This window comes from Nuphar pumila, chromosome 16 (genome assembly GCF_984573655.1).
Source record: "Nuphar pumila chromosome 16, dmNupPumi1.hap1.1, whole genome shotgun sequence".
NCBI classification, from domain to species: Eukaryota; Viridiplantae; Streptophyta; class Magnoliopsida; order Nymphaeales; family Nymphaeaceae; genus Nuphar; species Nuphar pumila.
Genome location: NC_143264.1, coordinates 86370260 through 86386789, shown reverse-complemented (window position 1 = coordinate 86386789; position 16530 = coordinate 86370260). Strand labels below are relative to the sequence as shown.

Below are 16530 nucleotides of genomic sequence, written 5' to 3'. Positions count from 1 at the left end.
GGCAATTAATGTTTTAACAATGGTCATACGAGCAACTGGGGCAAAGGTTTCTTCATAATCAATGTCGTATTCTTGGGCATAGCCTTTGGCCACTAATCGGGCTTTATATCTTTCAAGAGTTTCATCACTCTTGGTTTTAACTTTGTAAACCCATCGACACCCTATAGGTTTCTTACCTATAGGGAGATCTTGAATAATCCAAGTAGAAGCATTTTCAAGTGCATCTAACTCAGTTCTCATGGCTTCTATCCATTCTACATGATTTTTTACTTGAGAGTACAATGATGGTTCTTCGTATAAGTGTATTAATGCAATAAATGTCCTATAGGTGGGTGAGAAAGATTCGTATAACACAAATTTTTCAGGAGGTCTCGAGACTCAGGACGACCTTCTGGTTGGTACTTCAGAATATTTTTTTAGTGCACATGGAAGATTTGACTCACTTCACCTTAAATATTGTAATCTAACATCCCTATGGATTTGCTCTTCATTGTCATCATTGTGTTCAACATCAATAGTACTTTGATCACTGTCAAAGTCATATTCAAGATTAGGTTTTGATGTTAGATCTATAAGAAAAGAGTATTCAGTGACTTCTTTAGGTTTTTCAAAATCAAAGAAACTTTCTTTTTCTAGAAAAGAAACATTTCTTGATACATATAATTTGTCATTTTGAATGTCAAAACACCTATAGCCTTTTTTTATTATCAGCATATCCTAAAAAAGCACAAGGAATCGCACGGGGAGAGAATTTATCATTTTTGTCAATGAAGACAAAGCACTTGCATCCAAATACTCTCAATCTAGAGTAGTCTAGAGAAATATTCACAAGTTTTTCAATAAGAGTTATATTTTTTAAAGAAAAAGATGGCATTCGATTAATTAGATAGGTAGCAGTTAGGGCAGCTTCTGCCCAAAAATCCTTTGGAACTTGATTTGCTATTAATAATGTCCTAGTTGTTTCCATAATGTGTTGATGTTTACATTCAGCTAATCCATTTTGTTGTGGTGTATATGGACACAACCTCTAGTATGTAATGCCATTTAAATTGAGATAATCCTTGAATTCTTTGAACATAAATTCTCCCCTTGAATCCGTGCAAAAAATAAAAATATCATTTTGAAACTTATTTTTAACCATGTTATGAAATGTTTGAAAGTATAAAAAGACTTCAGATTTATGTTTAAGAAAATAAATCCAAGTATGTTTAGAAAAATCATCGACAAAGACATAATATGCAAATCCTCCTTTTAAAATAATTGGTGCAGAACCGCAAACATCTGAATGTACAAGTTTTTCATTTTGCCAAGATTACAATCTTTACAAGTGAAATTCTCATAATTACAAAATTTTCCTAGACTTGGAATATATTGGATCTTGGCTACATAAGAATAACCAAGTCTTTTGTGCCACAAATCCAACTCTATTTTCTGAATATTATAACAAAAAGCATTCTTAGGCAATTCCAAAAAAATCATGTAATAGAGTCCTTCTCTATGGCTTTTCCCAATCAGCTTGACTGGCGATCCTGTATCTAACAACCATGAGAAGAAAAAGCGACATTACATCCATAATCAGATATTTGAGAAACAGATAAAAGATTTAAATTTAGCTTAGGAATGAATCTGACTTCTGGAATAAAAAATTTCTTAGTTTTATGGACTCTTTCAAAATTTCTTATTCATTTTGTTTCAAGAGAGGTTCCATCAGCTGTAAAAACTTTTGACGTACTTGATTTATTTTTAAAATATTCGGATATACTATTGTCATTTGGGGTCATATGAAAAGAAGCACCAGAGTCAAGAAGCGAAGAAAAGTTACCTGGATCTGAGAAGAATCAAACCGCGGCTCCATGAGGAGGAAGCTCCTTTGATAAGAAGTTGGAGAATCTCCATTAATTAAGCCATAAAAACCGGTGCATCTTGATCTTTGAGTTCCGATCCAGCAGTCGCAGCTCACTTTTCTCTGAGCTCTTTTAGTTTAGGACATTGAGGCCTATAGTGCCCCTGGTTCATGACAATGGTGGCAAATGACTTTTTTTTGTCATAATCACCATTCTGTCTGTTGAAATGAGGAGGCATGTAAGAGCGTACATGATTACCTGGTCTAGACACAGCTAGAACAAAATCATCTTCGGGTTTTTTAGTATTCTTTCTAATTCTATTTTCCTCCATAGTTAGTTCCTCTATAGTATCAATGATAGAAGAAAGTTTTCCTCAATGAATAAGAGTTGATTTAGTCGACTCGAATTCCGGTCTCAAACTGTTTATAAATTGATAAAAATGCTCCATATCAAGTTGTTTTTTACGAAGCTCAAAGTCTTCAGGACAATGTCATTTCGGCTCTAAAAGAGTCAATTCTTCCCAAAGTTCAGACAACTCATTGTAATATTCTCGAATGGTTTTAGCTTTTTGAGTCATTGCCCGAGTTTTGTCTTGTAAATTGCACACATGTACAATATCTTTAAAGGAATACATATTTTTGAGGTATTTTCAAGCCTTATCGGCATGCTCGAACTTAGCAAGACTAGAACATTTCTTAATGTTCACGCTATTAATTAGCCATGACATAATTTTTGCATGCTCTATCCTCCACTCTTTCCATTTTTTTCATAAGTTTCTAAAGCCTTGCTCTTCTCTCCTTCCGTTAGAGGAACTTCTTTATCACCCTTTTTTTTAGTGAGAGATAGTTTAGGTTCCAAATCGGAACCATCCACTATACCCCATAACCCTTTTCCCCAAATGTGGTGCTTCATAATCGAAGCCTACATTACATAATTTGTATCATTTAGCTTAATGAGTATGATGGTGATCTTATCATTATCATTCATCTTTTACAAGAGTGAAATAATAGAAAGAGAAAAGAAGAGATAAGAGGCAAAGAGAGTGATGTATAATACAAACTTTTGTAGAAAATGTTTCTTCAATAGTCACTTTCTTCAAACAAACCTTCTTGAGCCAAGAACAAGGTGATGAAACACCTTTTGCAAGTGAGGCACGAAAAACGAGGCAAAAACTTTTTACGATCTAAGATATCCATGGCTCTGATACCATGGAATGAAATGGTGGCCTTCCACACAAGCACTTAAATCCACCACAAAAATATCTAAAAAGACACTTCAAGTAAAACTCATAAAAGGGTATAAAAGAAAAACACAACAATGAAATAAAAATATCTTTATTAATAACAAGAATGCTTAAGAAGCATTTTGGTCACTTTACATAGAAGGGGGTTCTGATGCAGAGCAGGACCGGGTCCGGTCCACAGAGAGTGACTCAGGCGTGTCTAAGGATATCGGCACTAATGGGATGGACAATCGGACCCAGACAATGGATTTGCTCGCGAGTCCGGTGCCACGATGCAAGGACGTGGTGCCCCTGCGCACCTACGCAAGGCGAGCAAAGGCTGGAAGCAGTACCGTGCATTGGCAGCACCTAGATCCATCAGGAGCGACAAGTTGTCTTGGGTCCAAGGACCGGACCCGAGACCCAGATCCAGTCATGCCCTATTAATACCCTGTTTTAGGGTTGTGTGAACATAGAAGATTGATTATTATTCTTACTCTGTTTTTTTTTTTCTTTTGACGCACAGTCGACAACAGCCTCTCATTAGCCCCTTTGTTTATTGCTTTCGTTCCTATTTGTTATTTGATTCCATTTCATTGTTCAGTTGAAGTTTACATTGAAATAAAACTAGACCTCATCGATTTCGGTGGGCATTCTTCTTACTTTCTGTACATCGCACGACCGTAAGGGTCGTGCCTTCATCAGCTGTCGTCAAAGAACGTGAAAGTCGATCCTCCTCGCTGCATCAAAGTGGTATCAAAGTCGGGTTTTCTCCTTCTTCAGCGGTATGGCTCAAGAGGCGAGGAACGATCCTGCAAGTGGAAAAGAGCAAGAGGAAACCAACAACGAGGATCCGATGATGCGGATGCTCGATATGATAACGAAGATCCAGGGAAACCTGTTGCGCGTAAGCAAGGATGTAGCCAGTATGTCGAAACGTATGGATAGACTCGAAGTTCAGATCGTGGTCATCAAATCATCCGGTCCGAGTCATCGAGTTAACAAACCCGGTCCGAGTCATCGAGTTAACAAACCCGGTCTGAGTCATCGAGTTGACCCGCCGAGTCACGAGTCAATAAAGAACGAGTCGAGTCCCGAGTCACTGGGTTTTAAAACCTTGATTGTGTGTAACCCTATTCAACATAGCAGAACGAAGCATATTGAGATTGATCAACATTTTATACAACAAAAAGTCGAGATGAAAGAGATAGAACTACGTCATGTTCGAACAGAAGATCAAGTGGCAGACTTGTTTACCAAAGGGTTAACATCGCGTCAATTTTGGCTATTGAAGAGCAAGTTGTACATGCTCTAAAACCATGTACAACTTGAGGGAGGGTGTTAAAATAGAGCATGCGTATGGATCTGGATATCCAGATCCATACGCACGTCAATCCTTTTTAACTATAAAGTTGACGCCCTTTTTATTAATGGCATTTTTGTAATATGTTTGTTGTGGTCTCATATTTTAGTCACTACTGTAAAGTCGTTTGATAAAAAGGAATTTGGGCTTGGTGGTGGGTTAATGTTCAGCCGCCCCAACCATTGTGCATCTCCCTCTCTCTCCCTTTTCTCTGTCTCCTATGAAGGTTGAGCTGTGGAAAACCCCTCTCGTTTTCTCTCACCGGGGACCATCCTTTGGGTTCCAAGGGACGGGTCTGGGCCTCGAACCCCATTACCCGACCTACCCAGTTGGGTCTGGTTCGCGGGTCGACCCGAACCCGATCCAACCTATTACTTTTGAACCCCAATTCAGATCCCCAGCCGACCCAAACCCATATCGGACCCGAACGGAGCTCCAGTTTGAATTTGAGCCGAGTCAAAACCAGACCCATTTTGTTATGGATCAAGGATCAAGTTCAAACCAGGCCTTGTCACATCACAACTCGATCCATGACCCTACCTATCCCACTCTGGGTCCGACGAATAGTTTAGGACTTGACCTGATCCTGATCCAGATCCAATCGGGTAAATCATCCCAGTACTATACCAACCAAGCCCAATACCCGTACCAGACCCAATTTGTTAACCCGTCCCCGATCCAGAACCCAGTACCAAACCCGACCCATAACCCAACCCATATTATCCCATTTCTACCCACCTAGAGCCCGAGACCCGACCCACCCATCTACCTTTAGTAGGACCTCCTGTCATACCGGTGCCACAACGCCGGCCATATATGGCTCCCACCCCCAGGCAAGCCAGACCGAGGCAGTTTCCAGCAGCCACCAATGCAGATTCAGCAAGGACCGGTGCGACCTGAGCGTCGACCACCCGTCGTTGGAGTTCCTCAACACCAGTATCCAGGCGAGCAGTACCGTGCAGAGGGTGATGAAGCAGTGTTGGATGACGATGCTTTCTGGAATGAGTACCCCGCAGGAATGGTGAGCAGAGAGCACCAGAGCACCCCTCCACCTACGGGGTGAAGCTAGACCTTCCAAAGTTCGCAGGAATATTCGATGCAGAGCAGTTCTTCGACTGGTCCTATGTCGTACAGTTTTTCTTCGACTACCACATTGTAGCTGAGCATCGTCGTATCTCTCTAGCGTCAACTCGGTTGAGAGGCCTAGCACAGACATGGTGGGTTGAGCTGCAGAAGTCGAGGGAGCGGCAGGGACTAGAGCGTGTACAAACGTGGGAAGAGATGCAGAGGTTGATACAGTCAAAGTTCGTGCCTTCAGACCACGCCGAGCGAGCCTACAAGGAGTACTTGACCCTGCATCAAGGCACCCGTACCATGGCGGAGTACACTGCTAAGTTTCATCGTCTATCCCTACGAGTGCAGATCAAGGAGACTGCCCGCCAGCAGGTCACGAGGTATATTTTTGGTCTCTATCCTGCTATTTCTGACGATTTCGGTTGTGCCACAATCGAGTCATTAGATCAGGCAAGCAGTTATGCCATGAATGTAGAGGAAAAATTGAAAAAGAGGCAAGAGTATAGGACCTCCCGTAGTAACCAGTCTAGTCGATCCAAGTCGAGTTTCCCAACCAGGGGAGCGAGTTCCCCTAGGAAGGAAGACAAAGTCCACCCCTAGAGTAGTCCGGACCAGTCCGGACCCGCATACAATACCAGATCCAAAGTCAAACCTAGTGAGTCTACCATTCGTTATTTTAGGTGTCAGGAGTTAGGACATGTCGCATCTAAGTGTCCCACCGTGAACAAGAACGCCCATCTCATCGAGGGTATTGTTGAGTCAGCATCCGATAGTGAGAGTGAGAGTGAGTCATTGGTTGAGGAAGAGGATGAGAGGGAAGTCGTAGAGTTCGATGGCAACGTTGAAAACTTATTGTCCATCCGTCACGTTTTGACCGCACCCCGTGAGTCGACCCCGGCAAAATGGTTGCAGAACAACATTTTTAGAACCCGGTGCAATTGTGAGGGTCATGCATGTGATGTTATTATCGACACTGGTGCGTGTGAGAATATGGTGTCCGAGAGTGTCGTGTCCACCTTGAACCTGAAAACGGAGAAATTGTCCCAACTATACAAGATGGCATGGTTCAAGAAAGGAAACGAGGTTCCCATTACCCAACGTTGTTTAGTTCGATTCTCTATGGGGGAGCATTACCACGATGAGGTGAGGTGTGGTGTGATGTAGCCCCTATGAGTGCTTGTCACATTCCTTTGGGTCATCCCTGGCAGTTTCATCGCAAGACCATTCACGATGGCCGTAGGAACACGTACTCTTTTATTTTCAAGGGCCATGAAATAGTCCTTCTCCCTATCAAGGAGACCGATTTTCCCACTGTGGATAAGCCTGAGTGAGTTCCCAGGCTCACGGGCCTCTCTTACCGGTCTTTCTTGAGCCATTGTCGGGAGGATGGTTATTGTTATGCCCTGGTGGCTAAGTCGTTGATGAGTACGTCTTTGTCCGTTCCCGCGGGCATCGCCCTCCTTGTTGAGGAGTTTCGCGACATTATGTCAGATGACCTTCTTGATGGTCTACCTTCAATGAGGGTGGTGCAGCACGCTATTGATTTTGTCCCGAGATCGAGTCTCCCTAACCTCCCCGCATATCGGATGAACCCATCCGAGCATGCAGAGTTGTTGAGATAGGTTCAGGAGTTACTGCAAAAGGGTTTTATTCGCGAGAGTGTGAGCCCTTGCGCAGTACCCGCCCTACTCACTCCTAAGAAAGATGGGTCCATGCGTATGTGTGTTGACAGTAGAGCGATAAATCGCATTACGGTCAAATACCGTTTTCCCATTCCTCGTTTGGATGATATGTTTGATATGTTGGCCGATGCCTCTATTTTCTCCAAAATTGATTTAAAAAGTGGGTACCACCAAATCCGTAACTGAGAGGGGGATGAGTGAAAAACGACATTCAAGACACGTGATGGATTGTATAAGTGGTTAATCATGCCATTTGGGTTATCAAATGCCCCGAGTAACTTCATGAATATGATGACCCAAGTGTTGCGCCCTTGTATAAGAAAGTTTGTTGTTGTCTATTTTGATGACATTTTGATTTATAGCTCATCTTTGTCTGCTCATTTGAGTCATCTGCGTCAGGTCTTAGATATTTTAAGAAGGGAAAAATTGTATGTCAATGCCAAAAAATGTGAGTTTATGACGTCAAGTGTCGTATTTTTGGGTTTTATTGTGTCGCCTGATGGAGTGAAGATGGATCCCGCCAAAGTCTGTGCGATTATAGAATGGCCTACCCCAAAGACTATAGGAGAAATATGTAGTTTCCATGGGTTAGCCACTTTCTACCGTCATTTTGTGAGAAACTTCAGTACCCTCATGGCCCCCATCACGGAGTGCCTAAAGGGTACTAGTTTCCATTGGACGTCTGCTGCGGGAAAAGCCTTCACGCTCATCAAAGATAAAATGACTAGTGCCCCTGTCTTAGCCCTTCCTGATTTTAACGCAGTCTTTGAGGTTGAGTGTGATGCCTCCAAAGTGAGAATTGGTGCAGTCTTGAGTCAGAAACGCAGACACATTGCTTTCTTTAGTGAAAAGCTGACTCAAGCCAGGTGCCAATACTCCACTTATGATGTTGAGTTTTATGTCGTGGTACAAGCCCTTCGTTATTGGAGGCATTGTCTTATTTATAAGGAGTTTGTCTTGTACACGGATCATGAGGCGTTAAAGTATTTGAATAGTCAAAAGAAGTTGAGTGTCAGGCATGCCAAGTGGGTCAGCTTCTTACAAGAGTACACCTTCACGATTCGCCATCAATCAGGCACTCTAAACAAGGTCGTTGACGCCCTTAGCAGAAAAAATAGTCTTCCGATGACTATGTCAGTGCAGGTCATTGGGTTTGAGCAGTGCAAGGAGTTGTACCCGACGGACCCTGATTTTCAGCAAGTCTGGAAAGGGTGTCTCTCCTCTGATAGTACAGCCAACCCACGGTTTAGTATATATAATTGTTACCTTTTTTGAGGAAATAAGTTGTGTGTCTACTTTCTCTCTTAGACTTCAGTTGATTTCCGAGTTACGTGAAAGGGGACTAGAAGGGCATTTTGAACATGATAAGGCGTTCGCACTGTTAGATGAACGATACTTTTCGCCCAAAATGCGCAAAGATGTTGTCAAGTTTGTTCAAAGTTGTCGAGCGTGTCAAGTGTCCAAGGGTCGACGTCAGAATAGTGGTTTGTATACTCCGTTGCCCATTCCTGAGCGGCCTTGGGAACATGTTTCCATGGATTTTATTGTGGGCCTTCCCATAACTTCGCGTCATTTTGATTCCATCCTAGTTGTGGTTGACCGATTTTCCAAGATGGCTATCTTTGTCCCGTATAAGCGAACCATTGATGCTTCGTTAGTAGCCTCGTACTACTTTAAGGACGTGGCCCACTTTCATGGATTGCCCCACACAATCACCTCTGATCGTGACGCGTTTTATGAGCTATTTTTGGAAATCGTTATGGGCCTTATTGAAAACCAAGCTCCAGTTCAGCAGTGCTTACCACCCGCAAACTGATGGCCAAACCGAAGTCGTGAACCGCATCCTAGGGAACTTGCTAAGGAGTCTAGTTGGGGAGAATGTCAAAACATGGGACCTAGTCTTGCCGCAAGCCGAGTTCGCCTATAACAGTTCCATCAACCGATCCACGGGCAAGTCTCTGTTTTAAGTGGTTTATGGCACCCATGTAGTAGATCTAGCACCTGTGCCCAGTCTCCCAGCCCCTGACACGTTTGATGTCGTTGAATACATGTGTGATATACATAGGCAAGTCCGAGCCAAACTCGTTGAAAGTTACGAAGCTTACAAAGCTTTCGTAGACCAAGGTCGTCGAGATATCCAGTTTCAAGTTGGTCAATTAGTTTGGGCTTACCTGCGTCCTGAGCGTTTCCCAGTGGGTACTTGTGGTAAATTGAGTCCTAAAAAATATGGCCCATTCAAGGTCCTCCAGCAATTGGGTCTGAATGCCTACCTCCTTGAACTGCCCGAAGATTGAAACATTACGCCTATCTTCAATGTGTCTAATCTATATGCTTACTGTGGTGACAAGAAGTCGTCAGAACTGACTTCTTTCCAACCAGGAGAGAATGATGCAGAGCAGGACCGGGTTCGGTCCTGCTCTGCGTGACCCGAGCGTGTCCAAGGATATCGGCACTAATGGGATGGACGATCGGACCCAGACAATGGATCCGATCGCGAGTCCGGTGCCATGATGCAAGGACGTGGTGCCCCTGTGCACCTACGCAAGGCGAGCAAAGGTTGGAAGCAACACCGCGCATTGGCAGCGCCCAGATCCATCAGCAGCGACGAGTTGTCTCGGGTCCAAGGACAGGACCCGAGACCCAGATCCAGTCACGCCCTATTAATACCCTGTTTTGGGGTTGCGTGAACACAGACGATTGATTATTATTCTTACTCTGTTTTTTTTTCTTTTGATGCACAGTCGGCAGCAGCCTCTCATTAGCCCCTTTGTTTATTGCTTTCGTTCTTATTTGTTATTTCATTCCATTGTTCAGTTGAAGTTTACATTGAAATAAAACTAGGCCTCATCGATTTCGATGGGCATTCTTCTTACTTTTTGTACATCGCACGATCGTAAGGGTCGTGCCTTCATCAGCTGTCGTCAAAGAACGCGAAAGCCGATCCTCCTCGTTGCATCAGGTTCACCCCTATTTATTCAAAGAAGAACAAGTGGGGAGAGCTCATTTGGAGCTCTCCCAAGAAAGAATCGTTGGACTAGAGTCCAACGGCTCTTATTATAGCCGTTGGACTAGAGTCCAACAGCTATATCTCAGTCAAGTTCCAACTGGAACTTGATTGAAAAAGGGTATCTAGTTCCTATTAAACTAGATACAAAAATATAAAAGAAAAGAAAAAGTAAAAATAATAAATAAATAGATATATAATAATAATATAATAATATTATTATTATATATATTTATATGTTACAATTTACATTTTAACATATATACCCTCTACACACCCCCACACCCAAGTTTTTTTAAAGTGCAGCATCGCCGCACACACATCCGTATCCGCACACGCATCCGCACCTATGCGACATAGGATCCAAGCATGAACAAAGGGCACTCGGCTTGGTTCAGCTCGTACGAATATAATATATAGAATTTTAGTGCAATATTTGTCACAAAAGGTAGTTGTGTACTGTTGGCAAGGACATATAGAATGTAAAAGAGAGGGTTTCAATTCGAATCCCATTATTGTCAACTTTAAAATACATGTTTTTTTAATGAGCCAGCTTGTGCCTCGGCTCAGCTGACTCGAGCTCGTCTCGTCTAGTTATGAACATGAGCCAAGCCCGAGCTGAGCTAAATGCTACATGAGCCGAGCCAGAACATGATGGGCCCTCATTCGACTCGTTTACCAGCCCTACATACAGGTGTCATTGCTTGGGGGCTTTGAGACTTTGAGACTCTTTAGAGGATGGAGGGATCACTCTTCTTCCTTCCCCATCTATAGGGACAACAAAGTTAGGTGGAATATGGAATAAAAATGAACAAATTATATACCGTGAATATGGATGATGGGGACTATGCTACTACAGAAGCAATAAACAATAACTAGCAACAATTCGCAATAGTTTCCATATAACAATTTGCTAGCCTATGTTATACTTAATTATATCATCACCACGGAGTAAATTTTATCACCCCACCACCATTATTGCAATCATGATCATCAAACCATAAAGTTACTATCCAAGATATGTTTATACATTGAACTACTAATATCTAATAACATAGAAATATCTTACGCTATCTATGGTATTGACTAACATTATAATGTCATCATGGGTTCTCTATCACTACCATCACAATTAGTATCATATGATAATTCTTCAATCATAAATTAGTAAACATTATAAAGATTAAACCATGCAATTTGTTTTATACATGATTATAGTACTATCATGGTTATCACCATCATGGTCACCACCACTACCCCAATCACATCATCCCACTTTGTATAGTAGCATTAATGCATGTCATCATCATCACTTGTACTGAATCCATTTTTTTATTTTTTAAGTTTAAATTTGCTTTAATAAAAAAAAACTCCAATTTTTTCCAAAAACTTTTAAGTCATACAAATCCATTATTTGTTGACGATATACCATGACCATGATCTATGATTCTGGTTTTTCTCTCAGTCAAAAACCCAAGAGAAAATAAAGCAAAACACTAATATGATGAATATGACTGAGCTAGGTTTTATAGGATGAAACAAATAGGGGTGAAAAACACAATCATAAGAATGATATATGAAAGAAAGAAAAAGCCAACCAAGGACATCAGGAATGCTTGTATTGTGGTTATGGGTTCCCTTGGGACTTGATGATTTTTCATCACGTATTCAAGAGCTATTGCAGCAACACCCATGACGTCTTTCTGCATAAGTGACAGCAATTATCAGTGAGAAACTCATTCACAAGCTAGGTATAATATAAAAATTGGTCATGGTATCTATAGAAAGCAACTGAATATCACATAATTTGTGAGCTATAGAGAACAAATGCCATTTTGTTAAGATGAATAACTGAAAAATCTGAGTGAACATTTTGTTTGGCAGGCAAATCCCCTGCTTATTTCAGTTCCCACTTGTTCCAAACAAAATGACTTGAAGATAATATTTTATTCTTATGTGCAGCTCACAAGAAGGAATTTACATCTGTTAGATGGTGAAATTCATTAAAAAGGGAAACAGCAAATTTTCACAGTAAATAGATCGAAAGGAAAGACAAAATGGGAGGAAAGGAGACTATACAGGAAATTGCAAAGCTTCACAGAGTTTTGATATCTCTGGCTTCAGCAACTCTTGAAGGTTCTGTTGTGAAACACAAACTTGTCTTCCATCCTCAGACTCGGCCTTATTCATATCCAACACCTGAGGAACATGATCTCCATTTCCCAGTGTAGTTGTAAATGGTCCTACAAGGATAGGCAAGTAAAAATTCAATCACAGTCACATACAATCAAGCTTCAAGAGCTATAGTGATCTGCAGACATGGATTGGAACACATGCAATAAAACTTTAGTTCCCATAACAAAAAGCAAAGTTCGCCATAACTCTACCCGTTTCATTCACATTGCAGGATCTCTCAGTGAATCCCTCTCTCTTGCTCTTAGAAGAAGACACAGCCGAGATATCCTTCTTAGAAATCTCCAATGTGCCGAACTCTTTACTCATGTCAACAGAAGTGTTAATATCAAAATTAACGATGCTCTGGCTTCCTTTTGAAGTGTCAGAATTGGGGGTACTCTGATATAACTGAGATCTATCCACGTCAGCAACAATGTTGAGGCATCTCCCACCTGAACAATTAGATTTCGTTCCTTCTAAAAAATCTTTGTTTGTAAAGTCAACTTCTTCCATGTCATCAGTGTTGGAGAAGACTGCAACAGTAAAGACATCAGAGCCTCTACTGGTAATTACATTTCAAAGTAGCTGCAAAGTGTCACCTTGTTTGACATTTACCTCTGCCCAATCGCACATTATCCATTATTGAATCCCTCCCAGGACTCTGCATGATTTGTATTTTGCCATCCTCACAGAGGACTTTTTTACAATGAACCCTATCTTCCTCCTTACTTTCTATATCAAGCTGTGGTAGCAGATGCTCTGAACAACACGTATCACCATGAATATCTAAAATTAGATTTTAACAAAAGAGAATTGAACCTTCTAGTAGATCAAGAGGAGAATCAGATTACCGGGAACCAGGCTTTCACTCTGAGAATCTTTGCCTCTAGAAGTAGAGAAGCTCTTAGATGGATGAATTTCCTCAGAATCAGATTCCCCATTATTTTGGTGTTTCGCCAACCCATTTCCCTCATCAATTCCCATTCTCTGTGAATCATTTTGAGCGCCACAAATACCAACTTCTGATTTCAAGATTTCAACATCTTGTGCAGTTTTACCACTTGACTCATCTCCAACTTCTTCAATGCCCTTAACATAGTCATCTCTATTGTCTATGGTTTCCCAATAGTTAGCATCCATTGTGTTTACAACACCATGACTACTGCAGTCATCTTTATTGGTACCAGTGCATTGCCCAATACCATCATTCTGGAACAAGGTATTATCGCGTTTTCTGTGCTTGTCACAATGATCCGTGAATTCTAATCCCAAGAATGTCAACAAAAGACAATAAAAATCAAACCAAATTCAGTTAGAAAGAAAACATAACAGCACAAAGAGAGAGAGAGAGAGAGAGAGAGAGAGAGAGAGAGCACCGGTAAGCTACCTGCCCCTTTACTTTTCTGTTCCTTAGGCTTTGAGGTGTAAAGTTCTCTATAAGCCCGTGCATCCAACCTCTTCAATGCAGTAACAGGCTTGTGCTCAGATGCCGTTGGAGTTCCATTAACAACATTCTTTCCCCATTTCCCACCACCTTTGGCATCCCCATCACTTGGTCCTCCACATGTCTTATCACTCTCGGACTTTCTCATGTCCAGCTTCCTGACCTGTTTCTCCCATCTATCACTAGTACTTATCGCCGTGGAGTTTGGGGATGTTTGCTTCTTATTCTGCTCAGATCTGTGCTTTCTCAGAGGAAGCGATGAGCCTTGCTTCTCATCTCTCAGTTTCCTCTTTTCGCCGACCACTAAATTGCCTTGAGGCTTCTCACTCTCAACCTCAGTCTTTTTCAAGCTTGATGGACTAGAGACAGATGATGTCTTGCTTGGCGTTCCTCCAGTGGAGTGCCTTAAACCAGAAGAACCAGTCACTGACAGAGACACACTCGATGCCTTGAGACTGGCACTCATCTTCTTCCAGCTGCCACTGCTCCTTCTCAAGCCGGAATCCTCGTCACTCAAATTTCCACCTGATCGTGTTGTCTTTTACATTTGCCACTCCGGATGATACCAACACCATCTGATAATCAAACTCCAAATCCCAAAATTGAGATCCTAAAAAAACTTCCAGGTTCAATACACTCCCTTCAATTCAGACCACCACCATAAGTAAAATTGATCGTCTAAACGTGTGAAATTCCCCAAAGATTGGGATTTACCAAGATGCTGCACAACCAGAAACCTCCCCTCTATCAAATTAAAATCTATTTGAATTCATACTTTAATAACAAAAATAAAGCTGCGTACAATTTCTTGAGAATAGCTGGAAGAGGATTCACACATACACACACGAAATGCCCATTCAAGAAAAATGCTTCTTCACAAAAATAAGCTAGAGGCATGAAATTCTGATAAAGTAACAGTTACAGTAGCAGCATTTCACCCGCTTCCAGGGATTTTGTTCATGAAGTAAATAATAAAATCCTGATTCAAATGGCTCTAGAAACATCGATACCCTAAATTGCCAAGTATCTCTAAACTCTGGGTAAAAGAAACAGGGGATGAAGAGTCTTTGTTTGAATTCAGCGGGTTGAGGGGAATTGGCGTCATAATTTGGTGTTGTGATGGAGGAGCGACTACCCACAACTATCGCAAGATAGCAGCAAACCACATACATCATAACTCCACCAACCCGGAAGAGATAGTAACTTGTCCGGCGTTGTGTTCTGCCGAGTTGCTAACCACTAGAATTCAATTCAAACGCTTCCCCGCAAAACCTCGAAACCACAATCGCGATTACGTGGAACTACTATCATTTCTTTCATTGTCAGAACAAGAAACTGAATTTTTAAATAAACCCACCAAAATCACGCCCCTTTATGAGAAATAGGTAAAAGCGACCCTAGAATCGAGATTGTTGAAAGAATAGCAATCCGGCGCACAACGCGCAAAGTTTAAAGCGAAGGAAACCCGCTAAAATAAGGCGAATAGCGCAAGGAAAAACAGTTATAAGCGTAATCATGATGACATTTTTTCAAATACAACGAAAAAAAACGACCGACCAAGCGATATTGGTCACAGATTCGAGTCGACTAACCATGCATTTCATCAAAAAAATAAAAAGTAACTGACACACTTCCTTTCTATGTGAATCTCTTAAGAAATTCAACACTTTATATACATAATCAAACAAACCCCATGATATGCTTAATCTAATGCAGCCACCTCTACCAAGAAAAATATTCAATGTAAACAATGCAATAAAAGCAGCAAAGTTGAGAAAAAATCAAAACAAAGAAAAACACACTGATTCAAGTAGAAAAAAAATATCTTTAGAAGAAGAGAGAAAAGCCATGAGGCCACCACTAAGAATCAAACATGTAAAATCAAGTTACAATACTTTGTTCTCAAACTCTTAAACTTAGATACACTCTTTTTACTTACAAGAATCCTCTTGTTGTGTTTTCTTGCCCTAAGTCATTTTCTCTCTCACACGCTCCTGTTAAAGTACACACAAACTTCTCACTCATTCTTTCTTTCGCACGTCTCTTTACAAAGAACAGAAAACTTGTGAGTTAAGACTAATACATCCACCCATGTCACAATGACACGATCAAACACGATGTCTGACACGTTTAACTTATGATAGGTTCTAAAACATGTTAGACTTTGTGCATCAATTGTTCTAGTTTTGGTTTTTAATGAGTTAAAAAAAAACTTTCTTTTGAGAGGTGTCTCCAACATCACTTAATAGAGATATATGACGTCATAATTTTTCTAATATGTAATGATTTTTTTTGACATGTGACGAAAAGTTACTTTTTGAGAAAGAGAAAAACAAAAAATACTCCAATTTCACTTTATAAGTATTACAAAAATACATTTATATGTCGGTAATATAAAAACTATATTAATTATGTTATATTAATATAAAATGTTCTTATAAAGGCATAATACAATATGCAACAGGTTATTTTAAGTAAAACATATAAAATATTTTATATTAATAAATAAACATATATATGGGGAAAATATATAAAAGCACTTATATATATATATATATATATATATATATATATATATATATATATATATATATATACACCATGTCGCCTTGACATACTTTTCAACATTTTGACGAATCAATCTCATGTTCAATTTTTGTGACAAACAATCACTATTTAAAACATCCATAAAAATATCCATACCTCAAAATACATAAATTTT

The 16530-nt window shown here is 40.6% G+C and overlaps 1 protein-coding gene across 2 annotated transcripts in view; it reads right to left on the bottom strand.

Moving 5' to 3' along the window:
• The window catches only part of LOC149813986 (uncharacterized), a 55585-nt gene extending 39678 nt beyond the window's left edge, over positions 1 to 15907 (bottom strand). For both annotated transcript variants that reach the window (XM_089990870.1, XM_089990871.1), the window contains exons 1-7: positions 15748 to 15907; positions 13752 to 14529; positions 13216 to 13626; positions 12980 to 13123; positions 12577 to 12897; positions 12269 to 12432; positions 11788 to 11892 (exon numbers count right to left, since the gene is read on the bottom strand). In XM_089990870.1, coding sequence (XP_089846996.1) covers positions 11788 to 11892; positions 12269 to 12432; positions 12577 to 12897; positions 12980 to 13123; positions 13216 to 13626; positions 13752 to 14274 — 1668 coding nt within the window. In that variant the 5' untranslated portion in view covers positions 14275 to 14529; positions 15748 to 15907. The remainder of the gene's footprint in view (positions 1 to 11787; positions 11893 to 12268; positions 12433 to 12576; positions 12898 to 12979; positions 13124 to 13215; positions 13627 to 13751; positions 14530 to 15747) is intronic.
• Positions 15908 to 16530: the final 623 nt, after the last annotated feature.